The sequence below is a fragment of the Bremia lactucae genome, linkage group LG9, assembly GCF_004359215.1.
Source record: "Bremia lactucae strain SF5 linkage group LG9, whole genome shotgun sequence".
Lineage (NCBI taxonomy): Eukaryota > Oomycota > Peronosporomycetes > Peronosporales > Peronosporaceae > Bremia > Bremia lactucae.
Window position 1 is genome coordinate 1,910,229 of NC_090618.1, and position 14,691 is coordinate 1,924,919.

The following is a 14,691-nucleotide window of genomic DNA, read 5'->3' on the forward strand; positions in this document are numbered from 1 at the left end:
GTCGATCACTTGGGCGGGACGGGATGATTGAATAGGGTAAGCCACTGCTCGACTCCGTAAATGTCGACGAGGCCTGCTCGTATCCCTTACACACAGGACCACCTCCTGATGATCCGAATGATGAAAAGGGACACGCTTCTCTACCCACTGAACTCTGTCCACCCAAATAGCAGGGACATAGAATCGATCAATTCGGCTGGCTTGTTCACCCACCATATATGTGAAATGATCTACAAAATCATTAGTTATGTCATCATCCGCATGGTCTCTCAGCACTCTTGCGTCTGCCAAACCGATCCGAGAAATGACGGTGTCTAAGGCAGGACTTTCCGATCTGTTGGAGCGGTGATGTCCAGCACGATCGAGAAGAGGACTTTGTACACAGTTAAAGTCTCCAGCGGTGATCGTGTTGATGGGGTCCAGATTCCAAGATAATAGAGAGGTGAAAAAGGCCTCGCGTTCCGGCTGTAATGTGGGAGCATACATATTGACGAGGAGAATGTCTCCAATCGATACGCTTAATGCACACGTACTCCAGCGATCCTGATGACATACCGACAAGTGGACAGCAGAGTACGGAATTAAAAGAATTGCTACGCCAGCGTGTCGTGACGAACCCGTACCCCAGTACGACAATGGAGGAGCCTCGGGCTTTTGGTACTGACCCCACAAGCGAACCTACTGGGCACTCAGCTGAGCCACTTCCTCCACTGTTTGGACGTGCGTTTCTTGGATACACCACGCCAACACACGTTGTCCAGGAGTTTGTCGTCGCCACGCCGCCATCTACCCTGCACCGGTGTTTTCTTTGAAACCTCGCACGTTTTGAGTAATTATTATCTCATCACCAACCCGTCGCTGATCTGTTTCCTTGCTAGTGTCAGGGAAAGTAGTCCAATCCTGAAGCAAGCGAGCACGTCCATAGGCGTCGACTTCCTCCAATGAACAAGTGCGAAAACAGGAGGAAAGGTGCAGCCGTGAGCTGCCCTCAGTATTCAAGAAGGAACCGCGCCTCCGCAGTTGCCAACGATGTAGAAAAAAATGTACGAGTGTTCGCCAGTTCACCCGGTGATTATCCGATGAGTAATATGCCTCTTGATAGTGACTGTTTCGTCGTAGCAGGTGAACATAACAGCGTAGTTTATCGGGGAGAGTGAGCGGATGTACGTCATCCCCCGTCAATGCACGTATCTCCTTGTCAAACAAATCATCGCAAAGTAGATGGTGACTTAGACGGATTCGTCGTCGCGGGTCACAGAGCCTTAAGATTTCATCTTTGGCATAGTTACAGTCACGTTGTTTGTTCCAGTCATCCCCGTTGTCAATAAGGGGAGCGAGAGAAGAAGAGGATTGACTCCACTGCGCGGGAGAAATCCATTCGTTTAACCACTGTGAGGTGGTGGCATCCTTCACCCTGATACGGTACGCTTGAAGACCCGATAGCAGGCACTCCTGTCGCCACTTCGATGTCCACCTCACGGTCAACGCGTCCCGTCTGGAGAAGCCATCTCGGACTGTTGAGGACTAACCGTGACTCTGCCTTTTTTTGGTTCTGATGCCCCCAGGGAGCTGGAATCACCGTCGTCGTTAATGTCAACCTCTTCAGACTGCGAGGTGACGAGGCCTCGTTTTTGCGCCAACACACTCACTTCCATATACTCATCGCTGAACGCCTCGGGAACCGAAGTCGGCTGCGAAGAACGCAAGACCAGCGCCTGACTGTTTTCTCCCTGGCCAGAGTGCACGACTAGCGAGGTTGTTTGGCTAGCACTAGTTAAAGGGGCTATCTCCTCTCCAGTACCAGGTGAAGCCTGCACATATAGCGCCAATTGTGTAGCGTCAGCTACCGCAGGTAGCTTTGAATGCTGTGACAGCTCTGCCTTCTGGCTGTTAAAGTCATCCGTCAGGGAAGTCAGGTTTGCCGTGCTGTCCGTATGTAAAAATGCCGAATACTGGCGCCCCCAGAAACGGAGAACCAGCGGCAATGTGTCTGTTACCTCAATTTTAGCCGCTTGCAGATCGTCAATGCAAGCCATGATAGAGAGAGGGTATTCCTTGGCCGTGTCTAACACTCGACCGTGCAGCTGCACTTTTGTCGGGTGATATTTTCGACAGCTCCACTTCTCGCTGTCACCTTCCAAGTGGATGACAAAGATATCCCGCTACAGAAAAGTAGCGGCCATACCGAGCATGTCACTTCCTCCCAGCAAAATTCCGAAACTATGGTGTCTCTGTCAGACGAGGTTGCTGCATAGTCTGTTAAAAACCACCGCAGTTGAGTTGCCGACTCCTCTCTGGTCATTGTCGGCCACCCGCGGCCAACATTCTTTAACGTATTGACCCTCAGGTCGTGGGGGAGCTGACCTTCCAGATTCAGCAACCCAGCGTACTTGATACCACGCTTAACGCTGGTCGTGAGAGGCTCCAGGGACGTGATTGGTGCGTCCAAGGCGGAGTCCACGACGGCTTGAGCGATCGCCATCGCCAAACAGTTTCCAGTGGGTGGGGTGGGCACTTCCCGTAAGCCCAGAATACGCATCAAATCTTTTGAATGATAGGTCCGGTCTCTGGACGAGGGTCCAGCGGGATCGGAGTACAGCGTCCGTTCTGTTGCTGTTTAACCAGCCGCTCACAGGTTTTGCGTTCAAGACGTTGTTTGGCTAGAAGCGTCGGTCCCGAGATCACGGGCGCTATCCCTCGTCGTTTAGAGTCTTGTTGACGGATTCGATCTTCTGACGATAGGTGAGGGCTGGCCCGCGTGACGTCCGGAGGCATGGTCGGGTGAAACTCCGGTGTAATCGGAGGGTCGTCAGTGACACCATCTGTGCTAGGATCTGGAGCGGACCTCGCACTGTTCTGCTCCGGCCCCGACTCCATATCCTGTTGAACGTGGAAACCGCCCGAGCTGGGGCTTTCGGTCGTTACCGGTGGCTTGCGGGAGGGTTCCACAGACGCCGTCCATTTTGGAGAGGACGTGTCAGCCACGGCTGCTCCGGCCGAGGTTTCGGTTTAGGGTCCGAAGATCCTGCTTGCGTGGAGATGGCGGTGCAAACGGGCTGAATGGGCACCCCGGTGCGCTGGGGCTCCACTGTCGGAGTCGGCCTTGAGGGAGCTGTTCCTACTGCCGCCGGTGTGACAGCTGCCTGTGCCGCCTCGTCTGCTGCCCTCTGAAGTTGTAGCCGTTTGCTAGCCATCTCCCTCATCTCCTCCGGACTTAGGAATGGTTTTGCCAAGTCTTTAACGTCTTAAAGCTCAGCCTCTGTGACTTCGATAGCACCTGGCCCCTTTAGTTGCGCATCCGTTAATTGGCACCTGGCGGCTGTGTGGCCTATGGTGCCGCACTATAGGCATTGAAGGCTTCGACCCACGTTTGGGTGATTAATTATGATCGGGGTTCCAAACCATAGAAGGCGGACTATCCCTTGAAGAAACGTTGGACATCCCGCCAGAGAGAAGGTGACTTTCCATACTGTAGACGTCTGGGAGTTTGGATTGCAAGTGTCCATATCTTCGAATTCAAAATCCGTCTGGATTTTGGACCTAAAGTAAGCCGCTATGCGTCCAACCTCGTTAAAGCGTGTCACGTTGTGCAGGAAAATTGTGTACTCAGTTCGTGAATGGCCCAAACGACCATCGGGGCTTCGCTGATTCTGCCAAACTGCCCCCCGCACCGGCTGATGAGCGTTTTCTATCGTGTACACTCGTCCCTGAAAGGGTATTTGAACATCCTGCAGACTTTTTGCTGTCTCCCTCGAGAAAAAGTAGAAGTGAATCGTCCGGGAAGAGCGACTATAGCTGATGGCCTTGGTTAATCCGAGGAAGCGATGGAGATCCGTCAAACTGACCCGCAGAAGCTCCGCGGATTCGAGTATCATCGCCGTGATACCATTAGAAGTCTGTCGGCTGATCGGGATGTTACGCCCTCTGCCAATAGTAAGAACCAGTTGTCCTTCGACCTGCGCCTGGATGGTGCTGTAGAGCCGAAGACGTTCCCCACTGTCGAAAACGGATCGTAGAAAGTCTGGCATCCGACGACACGCAATATGTCCTTCAGCTATGCCCACAATGACTCGCCATTCGTCGTCTGTGCCCTCACGTAAACGATGAGCGCGAGCAGGGCCGAGACGGGTGGTACAAATGTCTTAAAGCTTAGAGGCCTCTGCCGCGGAATATTTTGCTGGGTCGAACATAAAATCATCATAGGGAATAGACGCGTGCCCCTGCTGCCCTTCCTGGACTGGCTGTGCTCCTTGGCGCACCGCCCGCGCCCATAGGCGGAGACCGGTGCCGTGGCCCACTTGTGTTGGCTGGCTAGTTTTCGAATAATCTCTTTGAAGGCCCACTTGGTGAGCAGAATATCTTTGCCTATCTTGGTAGCAAGTCTCGTCCAATCGGTATATGTGCCGGAACTCCGGACAAAACACTGCCGAAATAAATCATGGAGACCGTCCAACTCCGGACCCTTTAGCTTTGGAAAGCGTTGCCGCTCTTGCGACAGAGATTCCAATCTAACCGGAAGCCGAGAAAATACGTGTTCAAACACCTCCTGAATGGTCTGACGCCATACATCGACGTACCCCGGCCCGGACAATGCCTTCATCTCGTCAACCAGGGCATCAAACAGGTCACGGGGGGACGCCTGAGAAGGCGCGGTGTTCAAAGCCGACGCTCCGGATTGAGTCGATTGGCCAGGTGTCGGGCTTCGCGACGGATCCGACGACAGATTCTCCGCTCCATCGGGTGGCGAAGCTCCGGAGGAAACAATAGGAGCCTGGATACGTGCATGAGATGACATATCTTGTGGCGGGGATCTAGTCGAAACGGCACGCTTTAGGTGAGAGTCAATGTCGGTGTCCCCATCTGCCTCCGAGGCAACGGTTGGTGCGAGGTGGCCGGTCAAATTCGGCGGAATGCTCGGCCTGCATTCCCCCGTGACTGGTGCCGAAGGCAGTGCTATACTGCCACCACTTTCCAGGGGTACGGTCGACTGAGGTTGGCCTTCCCTCCCCCATCGGGAGGGGGGCTTGGTGACAGCTTTGTGTCCGTCGTTCGAAAGATGCTGGCTGACGCCAGTGAGTGCACAGCAATAATTAGCTGACCTCAGTCTGACGGCATCGTTAGATGTCGCCACTATGAAAATTTTAGAAGGACCTAGAAGAATAGACTTAGAGGTAGCGAACTAAGGTCTTAAAATTTTTTGTGTTTTCAATATACCAAAAGAAGCACAAGTCTCCATATCTGGTAGCACTTGTTGGCCCTCGCCTCCCGCAGTCCTTGCCGTCCCACCGACTCCGCCATCACCACCGTGCTCGCCGTGCTCACCGCCCCTGCAGCACCGCCGTCGCCTCTTAAGAGCAGTGATCAGGAGATGCCATTCGTAAGTCTCATCTATTTTAGGGCAGGGGCTTCTTTTCAATGGCTAAAAATGCCATTGGCCCATTAAATTGCCACCGTTATACAGATCGAATTTTATTTGGCTATTTATCGTCTCGTTTCGATACTAAGTCAGTTTGGTTATCGGAAGGTTAGTTTTTCGATTTAGGACCTCACCCGCGTAATCAAGCTTCAGAACTTGACATTTATGACTTGCTGGCGCAGCTGTCCGCAAGCAAGCCGGACACAGCCGACAAATTATGCGCAGATCTACTGTAACCTATCCGCCGCACCAGCCGCATTCTTGTCCATTTCGAGAAACACCTGGACACAGCCAACGCTCTGACTCGCGCAAACACATCAAGGCTCGCCAACTCGGGCACGCCAATGATTCGAAAACACTGTGAGCCTGTGTATCTCGAGGGAGATCGCTAAGCACCAGAGCAAAACTGTCCGAGTTCCTTGATCTGGGCCATTGGGGTAAGAGGTCGAGCTAACTCGCCAACAACCGACCGCCAAATCGTAAAAATCCTTGAAACCGGGACCAAAGGTTGTCAAGAGAAGCAGAAAAAACTAGATCTACCCCATTCATTTGAGTAATCGTTAATATCATTTAGTTACCGTAGCAACTCCATAAAGTCCACCCCGATAACTTTCGATCAGCATGCACAGCTACTAGATTCTATAGATGCGACTATCGAAAAACAATAACAGTTGCTAGAATAGATTTTAAGTCGAAACTACTATCAGAAATCAAGCTAGAGTAGGTGAAGCTTCCGACGTATGGGGTAGGTTGCACAGATCGTTTATCCTGTACAGGAGCAAGTGAAAGGTTTACGATACTGTGTGAGCAAGATAAATGTAAATTATCGGTGGCTGACGGTAATAATTCTGCAATCAAGAATGTTGGGACAATTGTCGAGCAAGCAATTTTTACCCAATGGTGATATACGCCAGATTGAGATCAAGGACGCGTTATGGGTTCCAAAGATGAGCAAGGGGCTACTATCTGTCCCACAAAATCAACAAAACTGTTTTCTTAGGTGGTGTTCGACGGAGCTCGCATATTGCGCGGAAGAACTCGAAGCAAGTGGTGACTAATGCTGATCCAGTCGACGATCTGTACTAGCTTCGGACTCCACACCGCTCGGTCAATTTATCAACGTCGGATTAGAATGTTGGTATGCATGCGACCTCCGTTGGACCAAAGATGTCAAAGTGTAGCTCAAATGAGGAATAACGACGATTATTGCGGTTGCTTGGAAACAGTCTATGGTTCATTGCTCGCTCTTAACATTCGCGGTACATGCTCGGTAGAATCGAAGTCTTTGGTATGTCAGCTTCCTTAATCATTCGGCTTGCAATCAATTTACGTAGTACGTCCAGTGGAGCCTGACCCATTATAACAAATAGTATTTTCTTGCAAGTGGAGTAAACTGGAAGAGTCAAGAGCTTTCTCGAATAATATACTCGCCGCCTTAGGTGAAACAGTGAAGGATCTGCTCGTGATATGTGATGCAGAAACAGTATGGAGCGACTTCTTCCGCAAAGTCGAACGTGAATTCGTTCCTGCTGATTCGCAAGAGCGTCTGCGCGAAGATACGAACAATACGAACGATCGCGGTTGCAAAGATCTTTCGGATAATGTGGGTAAGTTTTGCCACGTAGTCACTCAAGTCCGAGACATGAGTGAGCTAGTCGAGATCAGGTACTTTCCTACACGGACTTACTGCTCGCTAGCGAAAGGCTGTTCACTACCGTCGCTGCACAACGCTGTCCGAAGCTATTACTGCTGCGTGGGACTTTGAACGCTCTCATCCGCCGAGATTTTCCCGTGGAATCTCGCACGATCGATCTAGTCCCGGGCGTACGAAAATAGTCATCGAATCTAACAAAAGATGGTTCAGAGCCAATAAATATTGGCCCTTGTAGATTCGGTCTCGTGACGAATGTTGCCGCTGCAATTTGGGCTTTAAAGGCGGCTGTTCGGATCACCGGTCCGCACAGTGGAATCATCGCCAAAAACGTACTGTTCGAGGAGCCTTCAATCTGGACGAAACTATCAGCAGCATGTATATTGTCAAAATTTCAACAATGTAAACAGTCGTGAAAACGAACAAGACACAATTGTTTACGATCGAGTCACGATCAGTGCCGTGGAGTTCCAGCGGAAGACTGAGTTGCCACCTATTAATGTCCAATCAAGCAGCTCTGGATCGGACATACAAGCACAATGTCGACTACTAGTGTGTGATGGTGTCATTGGCGACAAATTTGTCAAAATTTTGATTGACTCTGGTGCGTCTACAAACCTAATTAGAACCGGTCTGGCATTCAAAGTGCTCAGCTTACAGACGGTACAAGCGCGTCGTATAGACGGAACGTGGACATCCAGTCAGCCCACGAAGAAAGTAGAAGATACCATTCGTATCAAAGGCATGAAGTCAGTTCATGGAATGGGACCTACCAGATAAACATGACTGGATATTTGGTCAACCATTGTTCACCCAGTGCAAATTACAGATAGATTGGCGTATGCAACGGATTGAAGTTACATCACACACCACAGTTAAAGACGTGGATGGCCGGACCTTCAAGAGAAGATAAATAGTGGAGATTATAATGAATATCAGTTGAAGGTTACCAACGTAGAACCAAGGACGTATTTTTCGAACAAATTCAGAATGAAATGCCTCCAACGCGATCCGTAAGCTTTGAGCTACGGATGAAGCCGAATGTGGCGCCTAGCTTCAATTCTCCCTTCCGTCTTTCGAAGGTTGCGCCGGACGCGCTTCAACAATTTGTTGAATAGAAAATTAGAAAGGACGGATGAAATGTCAAACTCTCCATGGGAGTTACGTCAAGCTTACATCTCGACTGATAACCACTTTCTGCGCTTGTATGTCATAGACTCGATACGCTTTGAAAACTTTTGCATAGGCCATGAACACACCAACTTGAGACTTCGGTCCCGCTTGAGCCGTTTTTCTTTTGGACTCAAAACATACGCTCGACAGGCGAAGAAGCGCATATGTTTAAACTTGTAAATCATCTCAAATGGAGTCTTGCGCTTAATTTTGAGCGATGGAAGTCGGATGGTGCTAAGACCGAAAAGTACTTGTCCAGCTTAGCGCGTTGAAGCATAATGCGTAAAATCGTCACAATCGTTCGTTTGGCGCGTCCAGCTGTCCCAATGGTCTGGTGCGCGTACGGAACTGTAGTCTGATGATCGATGCCCTCATTCTCGAAAAAAGCTTGAGCGAATCGGTCGCAAATTCACGAACTCCATCACGCCGCACAAACTTTACCTTCTTGTTGAATTGCATTTGTATCTAAAAGTTAGATAATATTTGGAGGATATCACTTTATACAGTAATGTTCAGAAATCTTAACCATAAATAGGTACAGGCCAGATATGATAAGAAAGGATTTCAATTGCATGTTTAGTATTAGTTTATAATTAAGTTAGCCTTAACAGATAGAAAGAAGAGATACTATATTATTTTAATACAATTTTCTTTTAACCCTCTTAAAGTTAGTTTTCTTAAAGAGAAGTCTTTCTCTGCACGTACTAGTGTACGTGAAGTGACGTAAGGCACCACCCGCAACTGAAGCAGTGCGAAGTGGACTTGTATGAAGCAGTACAAGCCGAGGTGCCCCGTTCAAACATGCTTATTCTACTCACCTCCAAAACACTCGAATACGTCTCACAAGACCGAGAAGCATCAATCGCTTCTGTCGCATTGGAACTACACTCCCGTGATTTCAGGATTTACAAGCCACAATGGTCTTTGCTGTCCCATGGATGAAATCCATGCATCGCCCGTCATTAAAGGTTATCGTAACAAATGCGAATTTAGTTTTGGCTATGACGAATCGAATCAACCCTGTCTTGGCTTCCGTCTCGGTTTGTTTCGTGAAGGTTTCGACAATCGCTACAACGCGCTGTAAATTCATATACTTGTCATCTCGTTTCGTGTGCAACAATTTTTTCATGACACTCTCGGCTTTCAAGTTGATAACAGAGTATTGGTCACGTGATTCCTTTTTCGAGCTTGGACCGCAGAGCGTCACGGCATCACGTGGGTTACACGACACGTAAACAATGCACTCGACAGGTGAACACGCACGTAGCGCTCGTAGCACTTGATGATGAAGTCCTGCAGGTGGCGGATGTGTCACGTGGCCACAGTTGATGCGGAAGAGAATGCTCGCCCGCCATTTCAACCCGTGCATGCTGTACCTGTTGATATGTTCCCTCATACCTCTCACTGCGAACTGATTCTCGTCTTTGATCGCGTCAAAAACGAATGACACGGAAACATAAACAACGTGAAAAAAGAACAACAATCAATGCGAGTCAATGCGATTCCACAGAGTAGGTTAAATTCAGTGCTATTTCCTCTATTCGTTTCCGTTTGAATCGTCTTGGCTAGACCATTCCAGTCCATCGTCTTCGCTACTCAATTCAAGTCCTTCACACGCTTCTTCCTCCATTTCATCGTATTTAAACGTTACACCGGTATCTGATGCGCCACCAGATTTGTTTGTTTCACCACGACCCGCCTCTAAATTATAATATGCTCAAGTTGACAAGTCACGACGCACAGAGCGTCCCTGCAGAGCTTCTCATATCCCGGTGAACCCCACAGGTCTGCCACGACCACGGCGAAGCACAGGGTCGAAAAATTATGGAGAACATGACAAGGAGCTAGATAAATCAGCTGCTGCATTGTCACTTGCCACGATTTCTGCTTAAGTCTCGTCTATCAGCCTTAGCAAGCGTGGTGGTGGCTGTTGGTACTCTTCGGTAATGCGTTGAATCGATTCTTGGAAAGTTGGTAGAAATGTTGAGGGCTTTGCAGCCGAACAGCACGCTCTTCATTGATTACTTCACCCTCGTCCCAACCCTTTGAGCGGATCATACAGACATTAAAAAGGGGCCATACTGACTTGCACTACTTCAGTATAAGTTCACTTCGCTCTGCTTCAGTGCAAGTGGGTCCTCACGTCACTTCACGTAAACTAGTACGTGCAGAGGAAGACTCTCTTTTAAACACTTGCTTCAAAGAGAATTAAATGAAAGCTGTTTATATATAATTAAGTTCTTCTGTTTGTATCTATAATATACTAACTTAATTACAAACTGATACAAAACATGTAATAAAATCTTATCTGTCTCTCTCTGTGCGCGCGTCCAGCGCTGACTGAACCTCGGAAAAAGTAGATATAATGGTCTATATCGACTAATGGATAAGCTTTTAGATTATTACCATGTAAAAAAATATTCTCCAAATATTCTCTACCCACGTTGCAAGAGGCATGGCAAAAGAAGTTTATAGGACAGGTGCGGGCTCAGGTCTTTTAACCTGTGTAGTCGACTTTCCATTATCCGTACTAGCAATTCAGCATGTATTCCATAACCCTTCGTTAATGCACTAAATAACAAGGAGATGAAGACACTACTGCACTTATCTCATGGCAAAGAACCACTCACCAATATTGATAGTGATAAGTCTCATGCAGTCCTAAGCAAAATTGTGGCATCATGCACTGGCTAGAAGCGTGACCCGATATTGCGCATTCTTGCCTGGGCCATCGTTATATATTATAAGCTCAATCGCTCCCCTGTCAGCTTGCATGCATCGCTGACAAGGGAGCGATTGAGCTTAATACGAATTACTGAGTGTGGACTTTAGTGCATTTCGCTTTGTCCCGCAAGCACACTCATCAAAAATACTTTGGCATTGAAAATCAGTTGTCGTTCCGTGAAGAACACCTCCGTATAGCGTATGTGTGCCCGAAACCTGACATTTTGAGTTTCGTTGGCCCCAACTAGAATGTCAGCCAGGCGTAGTGAGACTAAAGGAGCCAGTCGCATTCACAACCTTATTGTGCCTATGCTATGTGCGCCAGCCCAAGAAACTTGTTGCGTGTGCTCCACTGACAATAAATGCAGGTAATTGGAATGGACTACGATGATGTCTGTCCATTTCGGTAAAGTACATTCATTAACGAAAAACTCAAGATATTTTACGTAAAAGACTTCAGCTGGTTGTCCCGTGCTACCGCTGTCAAAAAAAAATCTTCTCTGGTACGGCGTTGGCTGCCGAGATGGTAATCCACAATGTACCAAGTCGATGCCTTCGATTTCCATGAAAGCAAAAGTCCCACTCCGTTGGTCTCCTCACTAACTCCGAACCACCGTCGTCTTAAACTTGGAAAGCGTTTTCTCTCTGTACACCGACACCTCATAAAGACTAGAAGCTCTTAGGTCGCCGGCTCCAAAGCACTGGCTATCTCGTCCTGATAAGTTTCACCATCGTTTCTCGAGAATTGCAAACACCGCGGCGGGGTAGGAGGACCAGAAATAATCATCTCATTAATAATCACAAGGATAATTATTGCGTGCGATGGTAACGGAGGCGCTCCTGGTCGTTGTTGCTGTCTGAAACCTCGTGAAATTGATCACTACGATGGCTTTGGGAAAAAAGCTTTCTGTAGGTTTGATCCCGCTAGAAATCGGCTCCTGACGGGGCTCCAGCCAAAAACACGCAGCGCCGGCAGCAAAAAAGATTTTCGAGAATCTAATCGTTGAGGAGATCTTTGATAGTTTTTAAGTCGTTGTTGGTTACTTCAACACCGTTTGCCAGTTAGCGACGCGCATTAAAGGTGCAGCTCGAGCATTGTCGTGGCGATTTAAAGAGTTATAAAACTGCGCCAGCACATGGTAAAGTGGCTGTCGACGACATTCACATTCTACTACTGGTGCCATTGGGCGAGTGTCTCACGGTGACTCGCAAAGTCATAATAGATGGCCAACCAATTATGACGCTCGAGACGCTTGCGCAAAAGTACTTGCTATTGTGATAGAGACGACCACTGCGCCTATAGGCTCGTTACGCGAGCCTATACGCCTCTGTATGTGTTTAACGCTTGTAGCTGATCCCTAGCGCTATGATTAGCCAAAAAAAATTACCACATTTGTTTATTTTTTTTACTGAGCATTTCCACGACACCATTCCACGATCTAACTTGATCGAAGTACGCCTTACACCCAAAACTTTTTAAAAAATATCTATTTATAAGCTTTCGTGGTCAAGGAGTGAAGGACTTGCGAGCAAGTAACAATGAACGAAACACTACCTTTTTGTTACGGCTGGCAATCGAATTTGCGATCGTTTGAAAATCGAGATGAAAATGAAAATATGCGAATAGTCACAATTGCGTTTTCGACAATGTATCAGCATCCAATTTTTTTCAGTTTCAAAATCAACAACTTTTTCTTTATAATCCAATCGTAAAGCAAAATAATGTTAGCATGGCACGACACATATCGAAAAATAAATTATGAGAATGAACGAGCTGTGTGTACTTACCCAAATAATTCATTCCAGCAATAAAAAGGAGGATGATCAAACAGAACTTTTTTGCTCCTAACTATCCCGTCTTATCTGCAAATTTAACCACCAACCACCATCTGTCTGAGCTTTTTAATGTTCACCTTTCCGAGGGTCTTGCCTAACATATTTTTCGATAGCTTTATCACCCCCTTTCTGCATTACGTTTACAATAAAGTTTGGATTATCCCTCGCCACGTTGACTACTGGGCTGAACACTTTGTGTTTCTGAAATTTTGTCGAAGCGTCTCGTAGCATCGTACGAGACTTATCAGAAGCCAAAGATTTTCCAATCTGACCAAAATTCTCGTTAAGGCCCTTCCACGGTTTGAACAAAGTCATAAACCAGTTTCGCTCTTCGGTATTACTCGTACTGTTTGCAAGGCGGTGTTCATCCAGATTGGCGTCTGGGCTGCTTGACAATGTTGAGTGGTCTAAATTTGGTTTGTTGGCGCTTGCCACGACAAAGGTCAGAGAGATGACAGCAGTAAGGAGTAGCATGTACAAACAAATGGCAGGAAGTCGACGATTAAGCGAACTACTGAAAAAGCGAAACGAACTCTTTGAATGGAAATAAAGAAATGAGCTACAAGGGACTCAGACATTTGTTTGAGACTTGATGAGTAGGAATACCGCATAAAGCAAAAACAGAAGGATAAGAATTGGTGGCATACGTGAGCGTGAGTCGTACAGCGGGTTATGCACGTGGAATAAAAGTGTCAGCAAATTAAGATCGATCCGCTTTCATTTGTCGCTCGCAATTCATTCTTTCTTTGCAATTTTGTCGACATGTTACCGGAATATCCGTTACTTTTTGCCATGGTAAGTAATTCTGGTCGGCGACAACATAATTTCATGAGCGAGAAAAAGGTTGGCCCATTCACATGCAGCCAATGCGGTTATCTCTTGTAAAAGCGTATCGCGTTGCATACCGATTATATATGGCACCATGATTAAAACGGGTTAAGGTCGACTTGGAGGCGGAGTTTTCGGTTCTGAGCGAACAAACTTTGCCGTCACCACAATAACACTAATAGCATTTGACCCGCTCTCGCCAAAGCGTGGTATTCTCGGTGTATTACGATAGCGGTTCAGCGTCTTGTTTGGATTTTAATTGATGCTCCATAGATTAAGTAATCTGGATGTTATGGTTTGCCTGAGCATATAATTATTTATACTACATAATGGGATTTCTGTTTCGCTGGATGTTATGCGATACGAATCACTATCATCTTTACAAAAAGCAAGCATGGTGTGCAACGGTGTGTATCGTTACATGAAATTTACACTTAATGGTTGTTAACTAATGTATTATCTAAAACGTAGATAATATTTGGAGGATATTACTTTATATAGTAATGTTCAGAAATCTTATCCATAAATAGGTATAGGCCATTATATCTATATATTACACAGACTAATCAGCTGTAAACATAAACACAGAGAGAGACAGATAAGATTTCAACTGCATGGTTAGTATTAGTTTATAATTAAGCTAGCATTAACAGATAGAAAAAGAGATACTAATTATATTTATACAATTTCCGTTTAATCCTTATTAAGTTAGTTGTCTGAAAGAGAAGTCTTCCTCTGCACGTACTAGTGTACGTGAAGTGACGTAAGGCACCACTCGCAACTGAAGCAGTGCGAAATGGACTTGTACTGAAGCAGTACAAGTCGTAGTGCCCCGCTACACCTGGTAGCACTTTGTAGTCTGTCCAAGGACCACATTTACTTCATCTAACATGGACATGTTAAATGATAGTGGGAATACGCATCACGTTTCGCGTGAAAGCTACTCCTTTCTAAGTGACATAGAAAGGAGTGCGGTCGAACGGATGAGTTCGACCGTAGGAAACGATGCCACCTTGGCCATGCTGTCCGGTTTGGACAGAGATGCCCTCCATTCAGCCATCGC

General features: G+C 47.2%; 2 protein-coding genes across 2 annotated transcripts; both read right to left on the bottom strand.

Annotated features, from left to right (window-relative positions):
* Positions 1-9,138: 9,138 nt before the first annotated feature.
* CCR75_000887 (uncharacterized protein) lies at positions 9,139-9,609 on the bottom strand (the record flags this gene model as incomplete). The annotated part of the gene is made up of 1 exon (XM_067958992.1): positions 9,139-9,609. One exon carries the CDS (start codon positions 9,607-9,609, stop codon positions 9,139-9,141), a length of 471 nt encoding a protein of 156 aa, XP_067819608.1.
* A 3,257-nt stretch (positions 9,610-12,866) lies between these two features.
* Positions 12,867-13,274, bottom strand: CCR75_000888 (uncharacterized protein; the record flags this gene model as incomplete). The annotated part of the gene is made up of 1 exon (XM_067958993.1): positions 12,867-13,274. The coding sequence occupies one exon, from the start codon at positions 13,272-13,274 to the stop codon at positions 12,867-12,869; it is 408 nt and encodes a 135-aa protein (XP_067819607.1).
* Between the last annotated feature and the right edge of the window lie 1,417 nt (positions 13,275-14,691).